Below are 26,124 nucleotides of genomic sequence, written 5' to 3'. Positions count from 1 at the left end.
AACTTTCAATTTTAAAAGATCAACATCGGAGGCAAGTCTATCAACTCTAGAAGCAATAATATCAATTTTATCAAGCTTTTCATCAACAGATTTGTTAAAAGCAGTTTGTGTACTAATAAATTCTTTAAGCATGGCTTCAAGACCAGAGGATACACTCCTATTATTGTTGTAAGAATTCTCATAAGAATTACCATAACCATTACCATTAGCAGAAGGATATGGCCTATAGTTATTACCAGAGTTGTTCCTATAAGCATTGTTGTTGAAATTATTATTTTTAATGAAATTGACATCAACATTTTTTTCTTGAGCAACCAATGAGGCTAAAGGAACATTATTTGGATCAACATTAGATCTACCATTCACAAGCATAGACATAATCACATCAATCTTATCACTCAAGGAAGAGGTTTCTTCAACAGAATTTACCTTCTTACCTTGTGGAGCTCTTTCCGTGTGCCATTCGTAGTAATTTATCATCATATCATCAAGAAGTTTTGTAGCCGCCCCCAAAGTGATGGACATAAAGGTACCTCCAAGCAGCTGAATCCAATAAATTCCGCGAAGGAAAATTTAGTCCTGCATAGAAGGTTTGGATGATCATCCAAGTAGTCAATCCATGGGTTGGGCAATTCTTTACCAAAGTTTTCATTCTCTCCCATGCTTGAGCAACATGTTCAGTATCTAATTGCTTAAAATTCATTATGCTACTTCTCAAAGATATAATTTTAGCGGGAGGATAATATCTACCAATAAAAGCATCCTTACATTTAGTCAATGAATCAATACTATTCTTAGGCAAAGATAGCAACCAATCTTTAGCTCTTCCTCTTAATGAGAAAGGAAACACTTTCAATTTAATAATATCACCATCTACATCCTTATACTTTTGCATTTCACAAAGTTCAACAAAATTATTGAGATGGGCAGCAGCATCATCAGAACTAACACCAGAAAATTGATCTCTCATAACCAGGTTCAGTAAAGCAGGTTTAATTTCAAAGAATTCTGCTGTAGTAGCAGGTGGAGCAATAGGTGTGCATAGGAAATCATTATTATTTGCGTTTGTGAAGTCACACAACTTAGTATTTTCAGGGGTATTCATTTTAGCAACAGTAAATAAAACAAACTAGATAAAGTAAATGCAAGTAACTAATTTTTTTTGTGTTTTTGATATAGAGAGCAAGACAAGTAAATAAAGTAAAACTAGCAACTAATTTTTTTTTGTTTTGTTTAGGTGCAGCAAACAAAGTAGTAAATAAAATAAAGCAAGACAAAAACAAAGTAAAGAGATTGAGAAGTGGAGACTCCCTTGCAGCGTGTCTTGATCTCCCGGCAACGGCGCCGGAAATTTGCTTGATGCGCGTAGATGTACACGTCCGTTGGGAACCCCAAGAGGAAGGTATGATGCGCACAGTGGCAAGTTTCCCTCGCAAGAAACCAAGGTTTAATCGGACCAGTAGGAGTCAAGAAGCACGTTGAAGGTTGATGGTGGCGAAATGTGATGCGGCGCAACAACGAGGATTCCGGCGCCAACGTGGAACCTGCACAACACAACCCAAGTACTTTGCCCCAACGAAACAAGTGAGGTTGTCAATCTCACCGGCTTGCTGTAACAAAGGATTAACCGTATTGTGTGGAAGATGATTGTTTGCAAGAAAACGAGTAAAACAAGTATTGCGATGAGATTGTATGCGATGTAAAGAATAGGACCGGGGTCCATAGTTCACTAGAGGTGTCTCTCCCATAAGATAAAAGCATGTTGGGTGAACAAATTACAGTCGGGCAAATGACAAATAGAGAAGGGCATAACAATGCATATACATGATATGATAAATACAGTGAGATTTAATTGGGCATTACGACAAAGTACATAGACCGCCATCCAACTGCATCTATGCCTAAAAAGTCCACCTTCAGGTTATCATCCGAACCCCATTCGGTATTAAGTTGCAAAGCAACAGACAATTGCATTAAGTATGGTGCGTAATGTAATCGACAACTACATCCTTAGACATAGAATCAATGTTTTATCCCTAGTGGCAACGAGCACATCACAACCTTAGAACTTTCTCGTCACTCGTCCCAGGTGTCAATGAAGGCATGAACCCACTATCGAGCATAAATACTCCCTCTTGGAGTTAAGAGCAAAAACTTGGCCGAGCCTCTACTAATAACGGAGAGCATGCAAGATCATAAACAACACATAAACAATAGATTGATAATCACCATAACATAGTATTCTCTATCCATCGGATCCCGACAAACACAACATATAGAATTACAGATAGATGATCTTGATCATGTTAGGCAGCTCACAAGATCCAACAATGAAGCACAATTAGGAGAAGACGACCATCTAGCTACTGCTATGGACCCATAGTCAGGGGTGAACTACTCACTCATCACTCCGGAGGCGACCATGGCGGTGTAGAGTCCTCCGGGAGATGAATCCCCTCTCCGGCGGGGTGCCGGAGGCGATCTCCCGAATCCCCCGAGATGGGATTCGCGGCGGCGGCGTCTCTGGAAGGTTTTCCGTATCGTGGCTCTCGGTACTGGGGGTTTCGCGACGGAGGCTATTTGTAGGCGGAAGGACAGGTCAAGAGGCGGCACGAGGGGCCCACACCATAGGTCGGCGCGGCCAGGGCCTGGGCCGCGCCACCCTGTGGTGTCGCCACCTCGTGGCCCCACTTCGACTCTCCTTCGGTCTTCTGGAAGCTTCGTGCAAAAATAGGACCCTGGGCGTTGATTTCGTCCAATTCCGAGAATATTTCGTTACTAGGATTTACGAAACCAAAAACAGCAGAAAACAAAGAATCGGCTCTTCGGCATCTTGTTAATAGGTTAGTTCCAGAAAATGCGTAAATACGACATATAATGTGCATAAAACATGTAGGTATCATCAATAAAGTAGCATGGAACATAAGAAATTATCGATACGTTGGAGACGTATCAGGCCTCTAGGGAAACTACTGGAAATTAAGGTACTCCTTTTAATAGAGTACCGGAGCAAAGCATTAACACTCCGTGAACACATGTGATCCTCACATCACCGCCTTCCCCTCCGGTTGTCCCAATTCTTGTCACTTTGGGGCCTCGGGTTCCGGACAGCAACGTGTGTATACAACTTGCAGGTAAGATCATAAAACAATGCATATCATGATGAAACAATAAAATGTTCAGATCTGAGATCATGGCACTCGGGCCCTAGTGACAAGCATTAAGCATAACATGTTGCAACAATATCATAAAAGTAACTTCTACGGATACTAGGCACCATGCCCTAACAATCTTATGACTATTACATGATCAATCTCATCCAATCCTACCATCCCCTTCAGCCTACAGCGGGGGAATTACTCACACATGGATGGGGGAAACATGGCTGGTCGATGGAGAGGCGTCGGTGGTGATGGCGGCGATGATCCCCTCCAATTCCCCGTCCCGGTGGAGTGCCAGAACGGAGTTTCTGGTCCCGAGGCGGATTTTCGCGATGGCGGCGGCGTACTGGATGTCTTCTGGAAATATGGTCGAACCCCCTGGCGTTTTTAGGTCGAAGAGGTTTTGTAGTCGAAAGGGGAGCGTCGGGGGGCCGCCGAGGCGCCCAGACCATAGGGCGGCGCGCCCCCCCTCCAGGCCGCGCCGGCCTGTGGTCTGGGGGCCACGGGCCCCCCCTGGTTCGCCCTTTTGGCCTCTCATCTTCACGGTGAAAATAGGCCCATTGCGATTATTTCCGGGATTTTTCCTGAAAGTCGAATTTCTGCACAAAAACGAGACACCAGTACAATTCTGCTGAAAACAGCGTTAGTCCGTGTTAGTTGTATCCAAAATACACAAATTAGAGGCAAAACAATAGCAAAAGTGTTGGGGAAAGTAGATACGTTTTGGACGTATCAGATATTTTCTCGGCATAGAGGTCTCACGGGGTTCAAAAGGTATTTTTCTATCACAACGAAAATATACATTGGATCTGCTCAAAGTTTTGAGACAGGTATGCTTGGGGCACGTCCTGCATCCACTCCTATAGAACAGAATCACCGTTTAAGTTGTGATGCTAGCACACCTATTGATCGTGAGCGCTATCAGAGACTTGTTGGAAAACTAATATACCTCTCTCATACCCGTCCTGACATAGCATTTGCTGTGAGCGTTCGTTAGTCAATTCATGCATGAACCAGAAATATCTCACATGAATGCTGTCAATAGGATCTTAAGGTACCTCAAAGGGTGCCTAGGAAAGGGTCTTCTATACACTAAGAAAGGGAATTTATTAGTTGAATGCTACACAGATGCTGATTGGGCCGGCTCACTAGATGATCGCCGGTCCACCTCAGGCTATTGCGCGTTTGTTGGGGGAAATCTCGTGTCATGGAGAAGCAAAAAACAGTCTGTAGTAGCAAGATCAACAGCGGAGGCAGAATTTAGGTCTATGGCTCATGGCATATGTGAGCTATTGTGGCTGCAAATTCTTCTAGTAGAGCTAAGATTGTATAATCTTGGTCCATTAATGCTCTACTGTGACAATAAAGCGGCTATCGACATTGCAAACAATCCGGTCCAACATGATAGAACCAAACATATTGAGATAGATCGCCATTTTATCAAAGAGAAGCTTGACAGAGGAATTGTTTGCTTACCATATGTAACCTCAGCCAGTCAGATAGCTGACATCCTTACTAAAGGATTACCTGAAAAAGTTTTCTCTGTATTTTGTAGCAAGATGGGTCTATATGATATATTTGACCCATCTTGAGGGGGAGTGTTGGAGTGAGTACTAAAATGTAGAACAGTAAAAGTGTAGGGTCTAAATTGTAAAGTGTGATGTTCTTATAGAATAGCTGAGAAGCCTCTAGATGGGGGTGGAAGATAGAGAAGAACTCTCCCGTCCCCAAATCCTGATGTACAAATTAGAGACCAAAATAATCTAATGAGGTGAGAGTGTTCTGTATGAACTCCTACAAATTCAAAGAGGCTGAAGTGGAAGTTACTGAGGAATTTGTTTGCCTTCAACCTGGAGTTTGAGTAAAATACTACCTCTGTCCATTTTTAGATGTCAAAAGTTTGTCTAAATTCAAATGTATCAAGACACTCTTTAGTACTAGATACATCCGAATTTGGACGAACCTTGGGACGTGTAGTAAAGTTTATAATTTTGGTTTTCTTACATGTCCCTTCCTCTTGTATCCTGTCATTCACATCCGTAGACATGTATGCCTTCATGAAACTAGTTATAGCAACCTGAGTATTGGTATCTGCATCCGCAAGGATGCATTGCGGCAACCAATCATCTCGTAACTGCTACACATAAAGACACCCAAGTTGACAAGTGAATCCTGTTAAGCTTCATGAAGCTTAACAAATCCTTCTGAACTTCCAGACTATGTCCATCAATAGAAATGGCATGTTTCTACATCTGCATTCTCTATGAACTGTTGCTTGCCGATGAATGAATGATATTACCATCTATCAAGAGAAATACATCGAAACAGAATGGTGGCATGACAACTACAGAAAAAGGAGAAAAGACGCCTATGGCACCAATGATCGCCAGACAAAGTACCCTCCACGAATAGCTTTCCAATCACATATCGAATCTGACATCCCATTTTCCATCCATATAGCCATTAAGAGTCCAGTTGTTTTCCCTCACCTGGAAATAAGGCATCTGCAATCACACGTTTTCAAACGAAAATTAGAACCAGGCAAGCGCGCTGATGTGTTTGTTCAGTAAGGAAGAAATGCTCGTCAGAGTCTACTGATGGTCAAAAGGGAAGGGATGGAACCTCGTATTTCGACAATATCCTGATTCCGAAGAATAAGAACTAACAAGACATGTGGAGGTGCAAATAAGAACTAACAAGACACTAACAGATACCAACTGGAAATTAATTTAGTCGACCAAATAAGATGCATATCGGACACTAACAGATACTGCTCTGAGAAAGAGGAACTAGGCTGCACTTTCCTATAAATGGTTTATTGATGGTCAGCTGCTAACTCACAGAGAATTCGGTCACAGACCAAGCCAGTGATCTTAATATGAGTTTGGAATCACTTTTAGCAGTTTGGAAGCAGCTGTTACCAATTGTGCTTGTGCATAAATAATATGAGTTGTATAAGACAAGCAGGCAGGCAATGGTGATGAGGGCAGGGCAGGGCAGGCAGGCATTGCGCAAATCGTGGGGTAAGCTAATGAAGCTGATGTACCTTGCGGTAGAGCTCGTAGCCAGCTTTGAGCCTCACATCCTGGCCCTTTCTGAAGTCGAGTATTGTCCAAGCCAGTTCGACGGCACCACTCCCCGACCTCTGTAAGAAGAAACGGCGATATTCAGGTACACAACAAGATGGCAATACGAGCAACCAAATACAGGTAGTTAGTTGGGGTGAAGTGAGAGCATGTGCAGTGCCGTACCGGCTTGAAGTCTTTGTCGGCGAGGAGGCGCCCCTTGATGTTGAGTCCGAGGAGGCCGTCGGGGGTGAAGGAGACGGCCTTCTTCCCGCGGAGGCTGTAGCTGAAGATATTGCCGTTTTCCAGCCGGACTCCTGCCCCCACGTTGGCCGACAGCTGACCGGCGAAAGAAGCTAGGAATCATTGCTTCGCTCTCGGTCTCTTGCTGGTTTGACAATGCAGGTGGGACTGGGAGGGGAGAAATGCAGGTGGGACTGGGAGGTGGCTGGGATTCCCGGTGCTCGTGTCGATCTCCGCGTGAGCCTGCGCGACATTGGTTGAGGTGCGTGCAGGGTCAGGCAGAGGTAGAGGATGAGAAGATTAGGAAGATGGAGGGGGCGTGCCTGGAGCAGGGAGTTGGCGGCGAGGGGGAGCTTCTGCTTGGCGTGGATACGGAGGCCCTGCTGGACGGCGGTGGAGTCGGCCCCGCGCGGCCTCTGGCTAGCCGTGGAGTTGGCGCCGCGGCGCCGCTGGCCGGCGGTGGAGTTGGCACCGCGCGGCCGCTGGTCGGCGGTGGAATCGGTGCCGCGCAGCTGCTGGCCGTTGGTGGAATCGGCGCCGCGCAGACGCAGGGAAGTCTCCATCACCATCCAGTTCCACCACTAGCAAGCCGATGGAGTAGAGTGGAGTGGAGATAGATAGAGTTGGTTTCGTCGTCTCTGGCTCTGGCTCTGTACTGCGACTCAGCGAATGGTTTGGGAGCGCGCGCAGAAGACGATGATTTTGTGGTGTTGGGCCGGGCAATATCAGCCCGTCCGCCTTACATGCATTGCTTCCCTTCCTCCAGACATATTTCTATAAATACATCTGTATCTAGAATTTTTTTGCAATGTTAAGGAAATCGGTAATCGTTAACTGCTCGGCCGGCTTGGGAGTAGCGATTAATCGGAATTCGGCCGATTAACTGATTTAATCGGTCGACTATTAATCGGTGCAACCTACACAAATTAGCACTTAAAACAGTTTATATAAGAAAAATAATAGTATACGAGCCTCTATATGTCTCTCCCTACTTCTCTAAAGCCTAAAATCCTAAAAAAGCTTGTAAGCTTCTCCTCCATGACCTAATCTTTAATGTCAGGAGCGAATCAGCATCAGAAACTATTTGGCAACAGTGGAAATGAAGCTACTGGAGGCTGCAATCAAGCGGGAGCTTCGCAAAATATACTTTATTGGGGAGGGGTAGCGCCTGTATTAACGATATGCATTGAAAATATTGTAACTTTTTTGACCAAGTATGGTAGTTAATCGGGAAAATACCTAGTAATCGAACTTTTGGACTGACTAATCGGGCTAAAGGATTAACGCAAGAGATTAATGGTAATCGACACGGTTAAGCCCCTAGTAGCGATTAATCGGTCTAGTAATCGTTGAATCGGCCTTGTTTTTGAACAGTGATTTTTTGAGACACTTATTTCAAAATAAAGGTAGTATCTACTCCTCGTATGTGTTTTATTGTGAAGTCCTCGTGTGTTCTCAACACAAAAAGGGTAATCCATATTTAGCGCTTATAACATTGGTTATACGCATTACATGTGCCCCTCCTAGCGTATGGGTCTGGCCGTTAAGTGGTTACACACATTGGTTATAACATTGGTTACACGAATGTATTTATATGCATTTTATTCAGAGATACATTCGTATCTAGGGTTAGAGAGCGAAGGAGAGCGGCCAGGGAAGAAGATTGTGATCTACCCACATTGCTGCTAACAAGGATACCATAGGTGAACGCGACGTCACCGGCGAGGCGAGTGAAGGACCTCACCAGAGCTAGTGTGAGCATAGAACTTAGGGGAGAGGTTGTGGGGTGTGGTGCTATCCGGCGAGGCTCCAATGACTTAGGGTTGGGGGTGCTGGTGAGTGGGTGGGGGGAGGTGTAACATCCTAAATTTTAAAACAACGAAGAGCAGTGCCTCCTCGTTGTCGAGCGGGACGAGCGCTTGTGCTTCGAGTGGGCGCGACGCTTCCTGGAGGACGTGGCCGCGGATGTCACCTTATTCGCCGACAAGGTAGAGAAGAAGGCAGCACATAAGGCGACGAAGAAAGATCAGGGGCGAGGAGGGCTAAGAAGGAGGCCAATAAGAAGAAGGAGGAGAAGGCCACGAGGAGGAAGGAGGAGGAGAAGAAGAAGGGTGCCGGTCCGTCGACCATCGCCGTTGACTCTTCCTCCTCCGAGTTCGAGTGGTCAGATTAGTGTAGTCTATCTTTAGTTTTAAATTCGTTTGTAGCAAATGTGGGTTGAACTATGTAATATAATTATATTTTTAATCTATTTTTGGGTTTTATTTGATCCATTTAGATGTGCAATTGTGTGAAAATGTGTTTTTCTGGGCTGCATTTTAGGGCATATGCAAAAGGATAGTTTTTGGCGCGACGGGTGAAGCTCTCGCCGGCATCCCGTGCTGCATCCGCATAGTGTGCGCTTTAATGCCAACTAGTGGTTGGGGCGCCCCTTGGGGCGCCTCCTCGCCGGAGGAGTGTGTCCCAATTCCAATACAATGGCAGCTATAGTGGTGTAGTAAACTTATTTTTTTCTTTTCTTTACAATCGGTGGTTTCTATTGCTATTCTTCCACCGTGTCATCTTGATTTTGCAACACCACTATGTCACTGTGATCTAATCGGTCTGCCACCTCCGTGAGCAAGGCGATATGCTCGGCCCGGTGCAAGGGACCATCTCCTCATTCTACTCAAGTCCTTGATGTGCCTCTTCCCCGCAGCTAGAATGTTGAGCTGTTAAGGCCACCAAAATACTGCAAATCCAAAATTTCATTATATCAAGTTAGTTTATAATTGATCCAAACCCGTGCAGTGTTGCGAGCTTAGCATTTTGAACCATTAATACATGCATAGATGGTTAAGAAATGAGGGGAGATGAAGACTACTTCGCACGGATTCTATTCTTATGCTTCTTTTCTATTTGCCCAATTCCTTAAAAACGTTTCTAATGCCATTTATGGCCTTTTTTTAAACCTGAACTGTTAGAAACCATACATGAGCTGTCAAAAGAAGAACTGAAGATGTGAGCTTTAACGGGAAAAAAATCCATACCTCTAATATTGTTTAAATCTACAATGCGTCCTTAGCATGCTTAAGTAAACTAACGAGTTTGGTCAACAGTCCTGAACAAACATTAGATAAAGAGATGCCAGGAAATGAATTAGTATCAAACAAGATGATGTAGCCAGATGTAAGAAAAATACCATGGCGGATTACAACAGTCACGGTAAGCTGATTGCAGAAAGTTTGAAATGAGATGAACCTAACGAATTTTCATAGTAGCAAGAAACAACAGGAGTGAGTGGATTGCCAAGTGAGCCTGGAAAAGACAAAGATGCATGCATTAAACCATTTGTATGGGAGACCATATCTGATGTTTAAAAGAAGGGTGAGAAACAAATTATTAGATTCATCTAGCAAGAATTTTCTACGTGCCACCATTTGATGTAGGGGACAGAGGTCCACCTTTGCTGCATTTAGCCTTATACTTGTATGTCCTAGCAGCTTTTCCAGAGACTGAGGTCATAAGTGAACTGCCAACTTCTTCAGTAAACCCAGGGCTAGTTATCATGATCCACTCAGTTGACTCAGCGGCATCGCTTCCTCCACATGGAGCTTTTCTTTTTAGCTGCAAAAGTTGGACTGGTATCATTCAGTGATCAATTACATGTCAACAACGAAACATCACGACGAAATTTGGGACAGGCTATATAGCCAGAAAATTCTAGCTAATCTTAACGCTAAGAAAATGCGTCAAGAAGACATGTACAAGAACAAAAAAGAGCTGCACTACCTACCTGCATTATAAAAATTTATGTGAACCATTCCAATGCTGCTGATGTAGGATTTGCAAATAATAACTAAACATGCCAAGATCTTTCGAGGTACTGACTGATTTTTTTTTTTTTGACAACTGTAGGTACTGACTGATTGAATCAGCAAAAATGAATATACCTTCTCCAGGAAACTCAAAAGAGCAGAAGAATTAGAAATACACACACAAAAAAATCAGTCAAATACACCAAAAAAAATGTAACAGTACTGAGCAGAGGAGCTAAAGGAGAGAAAGGATATTCAGACAATACATATCTAACCTGGGGTCACATTCAGTATGATTGCACAAGCTGCACAATTCCTGATAGCTACAGCATTGGCTCTCATATTAACTGAAAAGGGGAGAACAGAGGCATTACCAAGCAGGGTTCCAAGTGTTAATTAATATCATATTTTAGTTTTTTATTAACAGATGCGCTCAGTAATATGACACTACCCGCATACCTAACCTGAAACTGCAATACTTTCATCGTGTGCATAGTATGATCTGCTTCCCCTGTTCCCTAATACCAGACGTTTGGGCAAACTAATTTCGTTTGCAAAAATGTCTTGTATTAGGGAACAGAGGGAGTATCCAAGATCTGTATGGACCACTTACACACAAAGAAAGGTAAGAACAGAAATGTCAATCTAAAGTTGCAGCAAAAGAAAGAAAGGAAAAGCCTCCACGTCAATCTATTCTAGAAGACAAACGAGTTTCATATAAATCCATGCCAATAGTACAATCCGAACATGCTGGAAACAGAAAAAAGCAGTCAAGTTGTAGGAATACTACATACCTGCAGGGGCATAAACCATGGCACTTCATTTCTATAGAAGAATCAATAATTCTAGTATGTGTATTGAGCACCATATGCCATATGCAGTCGCTGATCTATGGTAAGTTTCACAGGACAAAAACCACCACCACTGTGAAGGCCAAAGCTTATCATGGTGATGGTAAAACAAACATACTATGGCACAAGTTTCCAAATGAACAAAAAATCAGGGATTGATAATTACAGTATGGCAACCATATGGCAACAACCCTCCCCCCTCGGTGATAATGTGATATATACAATAATTTCAGAATAAAGGTGCAGTCAGTTTATGGAAAATCTGTAGTGGCATGTTAATAGTGCAAGAAATTGCCTGGATGAACTGAAGGCGAAGACGATAATCTCACCATGGCTAAAGTATTTTGATCTGCTTGTAGTGCATCTGAATTTGGTTTGCATATACAAAGGCATCAATCAACCTTCGAAAATATCAATGGGAGATCTCAAAGCATGCATTGTACATATAACGAATCTGGCATTTTTGCTTCTGACCTTATTATTTTGCTTAAGTAAGACATTTTCGCGAGCAGCTGCCACGCCTATCCAAAATAGGAATCTGCAGTAAATGTATTGAGAAAATTTCAAGTAGCGGTGAAACATTGATGCATAATCAACAACAAAAGCAATAGAAAAGTAGCCTCAATGAATAGAATGTGTGTCAGTGCAAATATAAAAAAGCAATGCCAGTTCATTATGTGAACATCCATACTCGACCTTTGGGCATGTGGTTCCTTGTCGTGGCTTCGGGAGCATGACGAACCAGAAGATGGCGCCTCCATGAAAGCTTGAAGCCAACGAACCTATGTATTATGCGTGCGCAGTACACGAATAGAAACACAGCTTAAGCGCTTACAATAGGATTGTCACCTCACAGACATTACAACAAACATATGAACTGCAACGTGTACCATTGAATCAGACCACACAGACAACCAGGCCAAGCACCCGTAAAGGAATCTAGAGGAATAACTGGCATAACTCAGGAGAGAGAGAGAACGAAGTGCAGGGATGATGAAGCTGCACGCGGCGGACGTAGCAAACCCCACCGACCTGGAAGGGAAAAAATTGGGGGATAATTAACCCCCTAGTTGAAGCCACTTCCCTCATATGCCCCCCTTTGTGTCACTGACATGTGGGGTCCGGACAAATAAAGGTAAAGAAGAACTATACCTCACGAATCACGGCCGAATGAAGCAGGAAGCAGTGATCCAGTGCAGTGACGAACAGCTGCCTGGGAAGGTGACAAAGAATCAGGCACAGAGAAGGAACCAGGCCAAAAAGAACATGGAAACAAATCTCTAAAAAGATACCAACACACCTCAACCAACCTTTCCATGCCACACGGAACAGCAGTTGGTAGGAGATCGGGCGGCGGCGCAGTTCTAGCAGCGCAGCAGCTCAGCTCGAGGAAGAGGACACGAGAACAAATGCTTGCGTCTGGGTGGCTGGTTCTCGAACAGAACGAGGCAGAGAGAAAGGCAAAAAAGCCTATGTATACGCGCATAACAACATAGCTCCACTGCCTTGGCAGCTAAAAGGAGACAGACAATCGGGCCCAACGATCAAGAGGGTCCACTGGAAAAGAGGGACGGGTAAAAATCCAACACAAAACCAGCAAAACGCTAGGGCCATACGGCCTGCCACCGGACCCACTGAAAACAACCACCTCACACATGCGCTGACCCATCAAGATAATGACAATCTGGGCCCGGGGAAAAAGGGACCTACATGCAGGGACAGCCAAAACGAGAATCAACGCGTAGGCACGTCTAGCGGAGGCACAACACGATGGCAGGAGCTGCTTTTGCGGTGGCAGCTCGTGGGGGTGCAGAGAAAAACACATGTACCAAAATACAGACATACCATAACAATGACAGGTGGGCCGCTGTGTAAATAAGACCCTCACAGTCAGTGTACAGGCGGGTATAGCACTTGCGGTCCTGCTCAGCTCCAGTCAATCACGGTCCAGCAAACAATCAATCGACGAAGCAATCCTCCCGTGAACGAAAAGGAGCAACGTGGGTATCGTGGAGGGCTCTGGAGTGGGGCAAAGGGGTATTCTCAATTTACAGCGACAAGAGGCATCTCCTTCTTAGAGCATCTTTAGCCGTTAGGGCTCCCTAGGCCGAAATCTAGCGCTATTTAGCGTCGAATGGATGTAAAACTCAGTCTGGGAAGGTTTATTTTCCCCGCGGCGAGCGCAGGGGAAAGACCGAATGTATTTGAATTCAAACATAAGTAGGCCGAATTCGTAATATATTTGGAATTTAGAAATATTTAATATATAGAGGCGAGTTTTTACATATATTTAATATATATAGGCGATTTTTTACATATATAGGCCAAATTCGTAATATATTTGAATTCAGCCAGAGGGAAACAAAAAATAAAATTAAAACATGGCGTTCTACATGCCGAAATGGCGGTAAAATGCCGTGTAGTCGCCGTCATCGTCGTCGCTGAAGTCGCTGCCCTGCGTTGGCGGCGCTTGCTAGCTGCTCTGGCGGGAGCCCAACGGCTGGACCCTGCCCAAGGTCGCCGAGACGTGGCGGCGACGGCGTCGGCTTGTAACACTCATCATCGCTGGAGTGCTCCAGCTTGATGAGCGGCGTGCCTCAGGTGGCCATGTCCAACAGCCGCCGCTGATTCTGCCTCATCCCTTTCCCAGTCCTGCTTGGACCAGGCGAGTGCCACGTCCATCGGCAGGGCGTTGTTGGCGGCACGAGGTCTTGGAGGGACCTCGCGATCGCCTCGGCTACCGCCGCGTCCTTGGCCCGCGCGGCCTCCTCGGCGGCGAGGTTAGACTCACCAGCCGTCGATGCGCCCTCCTTCTTCGTTTTCCTCTTCCTCCCACGCGTCGGTGGCGACAAGGCGTGCGCCCCCTAGCACATGACGAGGCCGTCCCTGCTGATGCGCCCTCTTGTCGACGGTGGTGACGCCGGCTCCGTCTTCACCATCGTCCTCGGCGTCGCTGCTGGAGGAGCGGATCTGCAGCTGCGCATCGTAGACCTTGACACCGACCCCAACGAGGACGACGACGCCATGCGCCGTGGCATCCAGGAGCTTCCGTGTCAGCCTGACACGGAAGGCACCACCACCGGCGGCAGCATCCCTAGGACAGGGTAGTTGCCGCCCTTGATGTGCGCGAGCACATTGTCGAGGGTGCGGCCCGGCGTGCTCCACCAGCAGCGGCGGTCGGCGGCGTTGTTGCGCGCTGGATGAGGGGGAGGACCGTCGTACGCCGCGAGTTCTCGTTTGTACCTGCGACGGAAGAACTCGTTCCACGCGGCGTAGTTGTCAGAGAAGTAGCGCTCCTCGGTGCGCTGCTCATCGCTGAGGGTGACGAGCACGGCGTCGATCTCGGCGTCGAGCGCGTCGCCTCCCACCGAAGGCGGCGGGATTAGGACGCCCCCCCGCGCTCAGGTGCCATCCTCCGGGCGCGCGGAAGTCCAGTGGCGCCAGGTAGCCCGCCATGTGCAGCAGTCGTGCCTCCCATTGGTGCAGCGACCGCCGGCCGAAGCCGTTGTTCGCCGCGCCGTCGCTATAGCCTGCCATTATTCGCTCGAGGAGGATTGGGGAGAGAAGACTGGGCTGGGGAGTGAAGGGAGACGACGGTGGTGAATGCGGCCAGACGCGGCGATAAATAGAGGGAGCCGCCCGTGAATTCGAGGTGATGACATTAACTCGCCGCGTGGAAGCGACGCTTCCGGCGAAGACTGACCAATAGCAGGCTTTTACAGTGCGCTGAAGACGATGCGATGAGGACGACGATCGGCCTTTCGCGTCGATAAGTCGGTGAAAGGATCGTATGCCGCACCTAGAGGGGGGGTGAATAGGTGCTAACCAATTTTTAGTTCTTTTTCAATTTAGGTTTGACACAAAGGTAAATTCTCTAGATATGCAACTAAGTGAATTTACCTATATGACAAGGTTACCAACTAAGCAAGATATAGCTACGCAATATATAGGAGATAGAGTGGGATAGAGGTAACCGAGAGTGGAGCACGCGTTGACACGGAGATGATTCCCGTAGTTCCCTTCCTTTGCAAGAAGGTACGTCTACGTTTGGAGGAGTGTGGTTGCTACGCAAGCCAAACCAACAGCCACGAAGGCTTCACTCAGATCTCCTGTGAGCAACGCCGCGAAGGCCTAGCCCACTTCCACTAAGGGATTTCCTCGAGGCGGAAACCGGGCCTTTACAAGGTTCTTGGAGCACACATCCACAACTGAATTGGAGGCTCCCAAATCCGTAACAATACAACAATCAACAACAACACATCAACACAAATCAACTAGGGAACCAAATAGGAACACTAGCATGAGATCCCTCAAACAAATGAGGGGAAATGAAAAACGCTTCGGTGAGGATGTAGATCGGTGGCTTCTCCTTCGAATCTCCAAAGATCAAGAGCTTTGGTTGGGGGAGGAAGGAGATCTTGCAAATCTTGTGTTTCTTGAGGTGGCTCTAATGGTGGTGAAGCTTGGCAGATTTCTTGTGCAATGATTGAGCAAAGGGGAAAGGAAGAAGAAGAGGGGTAAGTTAGGCCTTGAGCCGTTGAGCCTTCCGGGGGGGCGGATAATCCGGCCTAAGTTAGGGCCGGATAATCCCCCCCCCCGGATAATCCGGCCTCCTGGTACAAAACCAGGACAATGTCCGGTCAATAATCCGGCCCCATACCAGAGCCACTTTTCTTCAGGTCCTTAGCCGTTTTCGAGGGGCCCGGATATTCTTGAAATGTCCGGCCTGGATAATCCGGTCCTGGGACAAAACCAGGACAAATATCCGGGCAAATGTCCGGCCCCTATACTGAGCTGATTTCCCTCAAGTCCTTAGCCGAAATTCTGGGGGCCGGATATTTTGGAAATATCCGGCCCGGATTATCCGGCCTGATGAACTTTTTCTGATACTCTTTGACAGTACTGACCACATCCAACACACACACAAATGTATCTATATAATCCCTGTACCACTTAACCAAACATTAGTATATCACGTACATTGACATCAAACACTCAAAACATAATATGAGAGATGTTCTTTCAATCTCCCCCTTTTTGGTGTTTGATGACAATATACGGATTTGCAAGAGAATCACTATAGAGACAAGCATAATGGCAAAACATAGAGGCACTCCCCCTACATGTGTGCATATAAGAAATTTGCATTTGAATACAAATACACAACACATAGGAGCGAGGTGCCTCAACACAAGGGGTATCCATCATGAGCTCTAACAAGAGACATAAACAAATATGAAGTTGAGATAGGATGCTAGAAATCATACCCATGTGTAGATATATGATACGGAGATATAGCATCACACATAATATAATAGTCTTGATCTCAACATATAGAAATCCGAAAACCATAACAATGTCTCACACCACATAGCACATAGTTTTAAACGGAACACAACCAAAGCAAATAGTTCAAATAAAATGGAACACAAGCAATAAAGGAATGGTAAACGCATATGCTTGTGCCCAACCCATGCAAATCCCCGAGAGAGTTCCTAATAGAACACTTATCCCCCTTTGGCATTGAAACGCCAAAAAGGGGACAAGCGCGATGCTACTCGCCCCATGGGGATCACTCGGAGGCATCTTCATCATCGAACTCGTATGGCGCTTCTTCTTCTTCTTCTTCTTCTTCTTCTTCTTCATCAGTGTCAGGTGCATCCGGAGAGCGGCGAGTGAGACTGGACCTCTGAATGCAACTATCAAGATCACTCCATGGAACCTGTGCAGAATGCCACCCACTGTAACCTGGGTGAGCTGGAGGCTGAGGAGGGGGTCCTTGCTCACCACTGAGCTTGTGCAGAATAACCGCCTGAGTATGCTTAATCTCAGCCCGCTCCCGGCTGGCCGCAAAGTTCTCCTTATGGATCTCAATGTTCATGCAAAGGATGTAACGCTGAAACCAACCGAGCCTCGTTCACTTGTTTCTTCATAGCAGGGAGGTCAGGATGGCGAGCAGGAGCAAATCCACTAGAACGAGCATCACCCATGAAGGAGTCAGGTGGAGGTACAGCAGAAGAGACAGGCTTAAGCTTGTAGGCCTTCTTGATAGAGTGCTTCATCAAAGAGTACCCGCTCAAGTCTTCACCACTCACGCCCGCAGTGTTGTTGATGAGGAGCTGGATGTAGGGCGCATAAGGTATAGTAGTGCGGGAGACCATGGCATCATGAATCTCATGGAAGATGTAGTCCATGATATCAATAGTGTAGATATGTTCCTCATTCTCATCACGAGCACACCGAAAGCTGAGGTACATGAGATCCACAAGATATCCCCGGATTGCATCATTGTTACCACCACTAGGAGCGATGGTGGACCGAAAGAACCGGAGTAACTGACCATAGATGGGAAGCAGCCCCTTGGTCTCTCCCACTTTTCCAGCAGATGTATAGAGATCAAACAGTGCATTCTTATCTGCCCTCTGAGGTCCATGGAGACGACGGCCTCCTTCTGCAGGAACTCCAAGAATAGCAGAAAAACAGCGCAAGGTGGCACTACAGTGAGTGGATCCAGACATCCATTCCATAGTACGGTCCACATCTTTCTTGATGGCCAACGTAGCAAAGAACTGCTTCACCAACTCTGGACTATAGTCACATCGAATCTTCATCAAATCCTGCAAGCCCATCCTACCAGTCACCCAGATGGCATCCTCAAAGTGATTGTTGACCGCCGTAACGTCCACATCGATAGCTTGCATGGGACGTAATTTCTTCATGGGCTCATAGATATCCTTATAGATGAACTCCTGTTCCATGCACCGAGTATTTTCTGCCCTCTTGTCTCTTCATCCCTTGGGAGGTCTTCATACCAGTTCTTCAGGCGGATAGCAGAATAAGAAATAGGGTCCATGGTCTTGTAGTTTTCCCTTGATGCCTTGTTCTTGTGCCTAGATGAGGTTGACTTGCGAGGAGCGTTGGACACGAACTCATCACTGGAACGATCAGCCCTTGGGCGTCTCCGAGAAGTACCCCGAGAAGTACGACCTGTGACTAGCAAAGATGGATAGCAAAGACAAGATAATTCTCATAAGTCATGTATGATATAGCAATGTACTCTAGGAACATACTATAAGCTGGTACAAGTCTAAACAAGATAGATTGAATCAAAACTGCGACGGCGATGAAGCTCCAGGCCGGATAATCCGGTGCCCCAGGGGGGCGGATAATCAGGCCAGACCGGATAATCCGGTCCTCGCGGGGGCCGGATAATCCGGCCCTGCGAATCTAGCAGATTTTGCAAACAACAACTTGTCTAAGAACAGATCGGCCTTATAGCATGCAAGAGGAGCACACTACAAACGATTTGGAACAACTAGACACCAAATCCACCAAGAAAATAGCACACACAAATCACAACACCTAGGGTTAGGGATTGTGATTCATACCCGCATCCATTGCGAGAGCCGCTTGGAGGAGAAGGTAGCTAGGAGGGAGGAGCACCCGATCCACCCAAAAACTCCGGGAGGGAGTGGACGGGGCGACTCCGGCGAGGAGGAGAAGCTCCGGTGATCTTGAGAGGAGAGAGAGGAGAGAGAGGCGCGTGGGGGTGGTCTGAACCGTTCCCCCCCCGCGGCCTCGTCCTCAGCCCTTTCAAGATCTGCCCAGGCCGGATAATCCGGCCCTAGTTTAGGGCGGATAATCCGGCCGGGCCGGATTTTCCGGGTCGCCTGGGGGGCAGATTATCCGGTGTTCTGGAGAATTTCAGAACACCGCCAATCCCGCCTATCTTTCGTTAGTTATTTGCGGACCCATATGTGGTGCAATAAACTATCACCTCACATATAAGATGCATATTTACCAATAAGATGGGGCAACCTAGATCATCCGACCGAGAAACCTCAAACTCCAAGTTTTTATCAAACATGACAAATGAGCAAGATGGAAATGGCTTATAGATGAGTGTAGGCTTAGGTTTAGAGGAAACAAACTGTTAATGGTACATGATCACTCAAGTTTGCAAGATATGAGCAAATAAGGCCAAACTAGAGTGATTTCCCATAAGAACATGGAGTTGTCAAATAAAAGGCGATAAGATCCAAATAACTCCAACTCTTCTCAAAGAAGAGTGTGGTGGCCTAGGCCACCATATATGAGTGTTATGGCATGGCACCGCGAAGATATATCTTGGGCCCAAAACCACTACTCATCATTGAAGCTCACATATCATTATATGATATAAAGAGAATGATTTTATTTAATGTTGGCATTATGGGGGGAGGGATAGCTCAATAGTTTAAACCGCACTCCCCCTATTTCCATGCCCACATCTAAACCAAATAAAGTTCTGAGACAAAGGTGTGTTTGCAAGATGGTCAAGCTATACTCCTTGAATCAATGATATTTAGCTCATTCCTCAAATAAGAGAACCTTGCTTCATCAAGAGGCTTCGTGAATATATCGGCAAGTTGATCTTTGGTAGGAACATAGATAAGCTCAATATCACCACGGGAAACATGATCCCTAATGAAATGATTCCGGATCTCAATATGCTTCGTTCTTGAATGTTGCACCGGATTATAGGCAATCTTGATGGAACTTTCATTGTCACATAATAGAGGCACTTTGTCACAAATGACACCATATTCCTTTAAAGTTTGCCTCATCCATAACAATTGAGTGCATCCACTTGCGGCGGCAACATATTCGGCTTCGGCGGTGGAGAGAGATATACAATTTTGCTTCTTAGAAGACCAACACACCAAGGATCTACCAAGAAATTGGCAAGCCCCGGAAGTTGATTTCCTATCATCCTTGTCCCCCGCCCAATCCGCATCGGTATATCCATTGAGAATAAAGCTTGAGCCTTTGGGGTACCAAATACCATATCTTGGGGTATCAACCAAATATCTAAAGATTATTGTGAGAGCCATCATGTGGCTCTCCTTAGGAGAAGCTTGATACCTTGCACACACACCAACACTCAACACTATGTCCGGTCTAGATGCACAAGGTAAAGCAAGGATCCAATCATGGAGCGATATACCTTTTGATCCACCTCTTTACCATTGGGATCTAGTGCAAGATGACATTTGGTAACCATAGGAGTGGCCACACCCTTCAACTCGGTCATCTTGAACCTCTTGAGCATGCCTTGGAGATATTTTGCTTGATTGATGAAGGTTCCTTCTCTCAATTGCTTGATCTCAAAACCAAGGAAGAACTTCATCTCTCCCATCATAGACATCTCAAACCTATCGGTCATAAGCTTTGAAAATTCATCATTGAAAGCTTTGTTAGTAGAGCCAAAGATAATATCATCAACATATAATTGGCAAACGAAAAGCTCCCCACTAACCCTCTTAGTAAAAAGAGTGGGATCGATTAGCCCAACATCAAACCCACGGTCTACCAACAATTCTTTAAGGTGCTCGTACCAAGCTCTAGGAGCTTGTTTGAGACCATAAAGAGCTTTATCAAGCTTGTAGACATGGTTAGGAAAGTTGAGATCCTCAAACCCCGGGGTTGCTTAACATAAACCTCTTCATGCAAAGGACCATTAAGAAATGCACTTTTCACATCCATTTGTTGTAACTTAAAGTTATGATGCGATGCATAAGCTAGAAGGATACGGATGGACTCAAGGCGATCCACGGGAGCATAGGTCTCTCCAAAGTCAATTCCTTCAACTTGAGAGAAACCTTGAGCCACCAATCTTGCCTTGTTCCTCACAACATTTCCAAACTCATCTTGCTTGTTCTTGAATATCCATTTAGTGCCTATAACATTGCGGCACTCCTTTGGCTTCTCTACTAAGGTCCATACTTTGTTGCGCTTGAAGTTGTTGAGTTCTTCGTGCATAGCTTCCAACCAATCCGAATCTTCAAGGGCTTCAAATACTTTCTTGGGTTCCACTAAGGAGATATAAGCATGATGATTGCTAAAGTTAGCCAATTGCCTTCTTGTGGAAACATTTGCCCTTACATCACCAAGAACCTTGTCATGTGTGTGTTCAAGACGCTCAAGTTGCCTTTCTCTTCTTGCTAGACGACGAGCCTCGATCTCCTCCTTGGTTTTTCTAGGCCTTGGAGGTGTCACTTGATCAACTTGATCTTTTGGGTCCCCGTCTTGACCTTCAATTTGAGCTTCCTCAATTTCTTGAGAATGCTCATCCTCATGTGCTTGATCTTGGACAATATTTGGTGAAGCGCAAATATCAAATGGATACTCATCGGAGCCATCATGAATTCTTGGTTGATCTTGTCCTTGATCTTGTTCATGAGAGGGAGGGTTTTCTTCTTGTTCTTGGGTTGGTGCATCATTAGCTTCAAGAGATGGGGTTTGTTGATGTTGAGAGGATGAGGGCTCCACCGTGGTAGAGCATAGTTCTTCCCGAGACGCCACACCGTGTCCCTCAATGGGCGGAAAAATCCCACACCCATTCTTACTATGGAATCTTGAGGTATTTCATCACCTGCACATACATCAACTTGCCCCACTTGGGAGCCATCATTTTCTTCGAACCTCACACTACAAGATTCGATGATAATCCCGGAGGCTATATCAAAGACTCTATAAGTGTGAGATTCGGCACCGTAACCAACAAATATACCCTCCAAAGCTTTAGGAGCGAATTTAGACAAACGAACTCCTTTGATTTTGTAGAAACACTTACAACCGAACACCTTGAAGTATGAGATATTAGGCTTGTTGCCGGTGAGTATTTCATATGAAGTCTTGTTCAATCCCCTGCGGAGATAGAGCCGGTTAGAAGAGTGGCAAGCGGTGGAGATGGCTTCGGCCCAAAAGTTATAGCGGGATTTATACTCCGCCATCATAGATCTTGCCATATCCATAAGAGTCTGGTTCTTCCTCTCCGCAACACCATTTTGTTGAGGGGTGTAAGCAGCGGAATATTGATGACGAATCCCCTCATCACTAAGAAAATCATTGAGTGTGTAGTTCTTGAACTCGGAGCCATTGTCACTTCTTATTGCCATAATGAGGAGGTTGTGTTGGCGTTGCACCTTGGTAGCAAAGTCAATGAATATTTGTTGAGTCTCATCTTTCGTCTTGAGAAAGTAGACCCAAGTGTATCTTGAGTAATCATCAACAATCACCAAGCAATGTTTCTTCGCACCAAGACTTGCATGAGTAACGGGACCAAAGAGATCCACATGAAGGAGCTCCAAGATCCTCTTGGAAGAGATGATAGTCTTGCTTGGATGTGGAGAATCATGCATTTTGCCTTCAACACAAGCCCTACAAACACGATCCTTGGCAAAAGAGACATTTTCCATTAGACCCACAATATGGTTCCCCTTGTGAAGACTTTGCAAAGTTCTCATGTTGACATGGGCTAGGCGGCGATGCCACAACCAACCCACATCCGCCTTTCCGAATAGGCACATCGCACTTGAAGTGGTGGTCCCCGAAAAGTCCACCACATACAAGTTATGTTCGCGATACCCAGCGAAAGCGACTTTTAGAGTCTTGCTCCACAAGAGGACCACAATATCATTATCAATAAAGACGGCGAAACCAATCTTGCCAAGGGCGGAAACGGAAAGAAAATTGTAACCAAGGGTTTTGACAAGCATGACATCCACAAGTGTTATGTTGTGTGCAACCACAACCTTGCCAAAACCCAATACCTCGGATGTAGAATTATCGCCAAAGGAGACGGTGATATTGTTTATGTTGGGCCTCAACTCCTTGACGAGGTTCTTGCCGCCGGTCATATGACCTGTACATCCACTATCAAGTACCCATTTTGAACCTCCGGCGGCATAGTCCTACATGAGATCAATGCTTGGATTTAGGTACCCATTTCACAATGGGTCCTCTTTTGTTAGCAACAAGGGTCTTTGGGACCCAAATAGACCAAGCAACATAACCACCATATGGGCCAACATATTTAGCATAAACATCACCATAATAATCTTTGAATAAAACATAGTGAGGGTTAGCATTTCCCGCATCATCATCATTAATGGTTTTGCCCTTAGGGGCTTCACCATTAGTGATATCTTTCTTCTTCTCTTGTGTGGGCTTGGCCTTTTGCTTGTTTGCCTTCTTTGCCTTGGCTCCATAACCAAGGCCCTCCTTCCCATTGTTTGATCTTTGCTTACTCAAGAGATCATCCAAAGAAAGTTTACTTTGGGGAGAGGAGGCCTTAGCAAGTTCATCCTTCAACCTAGCATTTTCCTCAATAATATTTGCATGATCACATGAAGGGGTAGAGGAACTAGGCACATCATATGAAGCAAGCCTAATTTGAAGTTGCTCATTTGACTTGGATAGGAGAGCGTATTCACTCTTCAAAGCTTTGTGAGCTTTGTCTAGTTCATCTAGATCCTTCACAAGTTTCTCATGATCAACACCAAATTGGGCCATTTCCTTTTTAAGCAATTTAGTCTTAGCCCTAGCATGATCTCTAGCTTTAGTGAGCTTGTTAATTTCATCTTGAGGCTCTTCAAGATTTTCTAGCCTCTCCTCAAGAGAAGCTATAGTTTCTTGACTTTCCTCAAGAGCATTTTTAAGAGCATGGATTTCAAGAGAGTCTTCTCTCTCTATTTGACCCTTTTTCTCAAGCATATCATTTTGTTGAGCTAAACGAGCCATGAGATTTGAAACATGCTTTTTGTTGATACCTTGTAGGTTAAACATGAATTCATCAAACTCTAGCATTTCTTGTTTCACTTTTAGACTAGCATCATCAACCCCTAGATCACTTGATATGTTAGGCATAGAGGGGCTAGGAGATGATACCTCGGAGGATTTAGCCATGAGACAACTTTCTTCCTCCACATGAATGATCTCATTGGGGGATTCACTTGGTGATGAAGAGTTAGTGGAGAGGGAGGCAAGAGCGACCAATCCATTAGAGGTTGCATCTTCTTCATCATCAACATCATCATCTCCGGAGGTATATTCTTCTTGAGTTGATAGCACAATAGATGTGTCCAAGGAGGATTTTGCCATGAAGCAATGTGCATTCTTGATATGAGGATTCTCATTGGGGGATTCAAAGAGAGATGCAGAGGGAATGTTGGTAGTGACAATGGCGGCCACTTCCTTTGAAGATGTTATCACCAGATTTTGGCCAAATCAGGAGATGGGCCGTAAGTGAAGATGAGCTTGAAGGGTATACGCGTGGAGCGTCTTTGAAGCGGCCTTGCACGAAGAGTTTGGGCTTAATTGCCCGTGTATCTGTAATATAGTAGATCACATCTTAGTTTAGAATTAAAAGATAGAGTTTAACCCTTGCACGGTTAGGTGCACACCCGAATTAGAAAGTCCCTTGGACTATAAATATGTATCTAGGGTTATCGAAAAAGGAGGACAATCACATTCACAACAAACACAAATCAGGCGCATCGCCACCCCTTCTTTCGAGGGTTTCTCCCGGGTAAGCATCATGCTGCCTAGATCGCATCTTGCGATCTAGGAGGCGTACGTTTATTCGTTTACCTTGTGTTGCTCGTGCTGAAGCGTTGTTGATGGCGAGTAGCACTATTTATCATAGATGTTTTGGGGCTGGCATGGATGTTTTTCTTATACATGCTTGCTTAGCTATGCTGCCCCACGATATCTAGCTGCCCTTACACCTACCTAGGTGTAAGGGCAGCACCTTGCTTGTTCGTTGTTTAGTAGATCCGATCCGTTATAGTTGCTCCTTGATTCTTCAAGGATTGGTTTAATATCTGTATGGTTAGGCCTTGCAAACGGGTTGAACGATCCGGTAGTGCGTTAGGTATGGTTTGTTAGTCCTAAGAGGGATGTTCCGGGAATTAACTTAATGTTGGTTTTTAGGCCTCTTTTAGGGTTAGTGTTCCATTATCTTTCGTGTCTATTAGGCTCAACTACGCGTAGGATGTTCCGATCATACAGTGAAAACCCTAAACTGTCGTAGATTAGATTAACTTTATATTGATCAAGCAGGAGCCCCATGTCATCGTTAACCCGACGTAAGCCATGGGGCGATCGGCTCTTTGAGCCGATCCACAGGGCAACCTGAGAGCCGATAGGGCTCGTATTTAATGTTTACGTGTCTGCCATGCAGGAAACTAATCGAAGCAATCTAACACCTTCCTGACCAGGTATAGGTCAGGTGGCACGCCCTTGCAACCGCCAGGACGTGTGCCGGAACATTTTGCGGGACGACGTCGAGGGACCAGGGCCCCCTGCAGCCTTGGAAGCCTCCCGGCTCTTCGTGTTGCTTAACCACCGCTCGCCGGTGGGTTTTGGCAGGCAACACATTCTGGCACGCCCGGTGGGACAATCGGGACAATCTTCCGTAGCAACCACGTCAACATCTACATCTGAGATGGCGGAAGAACCGATCAAGTACGAAGATCTGCCCGCTGAGCATAAGAAGAATTATGATGATCTCAAGGCTACCTTCGAAGCCGATCTCATCGGCTCTTTCGAGAAAACCCGTTCGCACGGGATCAAGTTCAAAGGGTTCCAACCTGAAGGTGCGTTAGAGGGACTAGATCTATCTCTCCCGTCGGAGGAACGTACCAGAGCCCTGCGACAAGAAATCAACTATGCCGTGGCTCACTCTCTTCATCGGCACTCTGAGAGCCTGGTGAACACTTTGGAGCGTGTCGCGCTTAATGTGGTGCAGGAAATCATGAAGCACCGGTATTCTCCCTCAGGACCTGCCCTAGGAACTCATCAGGGAGAGATACCGCTCTACACCAGGCCACCACTGCCGTACACGATGGCAGCTCCACAGCAACAAGGTTCACCGGCGTACGTCGTCTACAAGGTTGGAGGTGATCCTGGCGATTACCAATTCCTGTATGAGCCGCCCAAGGAGATTCCACATGGATACGTGTGCACATACGTGCCGGACTACAACAACTGGATGACCCAGGTTACAGCAGGAAGGACTGCCACGTCAGGAGGGGTCGCCGGAACAGGAGTAGTTGCTGGAGCAGGAAGCAGTTCCGGAGCAGATGCTGAGAAACAGGCTTGGCTAGCTAGATATGCCACCGGAATAAGTCATGAACGCTCAACTTCTGCAGCTCCTACGGTGGATGAGATCACCGCCATCATG

At 45.9% G+C, this 26,124-nt stretch overlaps 1 protein-coding gene across 1 annotated transcript; it reads right to left on the bottom strand.

Annotated features, from left to right (window-relative positions):
- Positions 1-5,379: 5,379 nt before the first annotated feature.
- LOC124696393 (outer envelope pore protein 21, chloroplastic-like) lies at positions 5,380-7,105 on the bottom strand. Its single transcript, XM_047229130.1, has 5 exons — positions 6,793-7,105; positions 6,665-6,712; positions 6,413-6,565; positions 6,208-6,306; positions 5,380-5,665 (listed from the first exon to the last, which is right to left on the bottom strand). The coding sequence occupies exons 1-5, from the start codon at positions 7,036-7,038 to the stop codon at positions 5,582-5,584; spliced, it is 630 nt and encodes a 209-aa protein (XP_047085086.1). The 5' UTR covers positions 7,039-7,105; the 3' UTR covers positions 5,380-5,581.
- Between the last annotated feature and the right edge of the window lie 19,019 nt (positions 7,106-26,124).

Source organism: Lolium rigidum, chromosome 3 (assembly GCF_022539505.1).
Source record: "Lolium rigidum isolate FL_2022 chromosome 3, APGP_CSIRO_Lrig_0.1, whole genome shotgun sequence".
Taxonomy (NCBI): Eukaryota; Viridiplantae; Streptophyta; class Magnoliopsida; order Poales; family Poaceae; genus Lolium; species Lolium rigidum.
Note: the sequence above shows the minus strand (reverse complement) of the source record. Positions and strands in the feature narration are given on the sequence as shown.

Excerpts from the sequence above, each read along its gene's own strand:
- LOC124696393 (XM_047229130.1), bottom strand. The coding sequence starts at position 7,038 with ATGGTGATGGAGACTTCCCTGCGTCTGCGCGGCGCCGATTCCACCAAC. Across the intron at positions 6,566-6,664 it reads GGAATCCCAGCCACCTCCCA|CTGTCGGCCAACGTGGGGGC; the intron begins GTCCCACCTGCA and ends TTCGCCGGTCAG. Across the intron at positions 6,307-6,412 it reads CCGACAAAGACTTCAAGCCG|AGGTCGGGGAGTGGTGCCGT; the intron begins GTACGGCACTGC and ends TTCTTCTTACAG.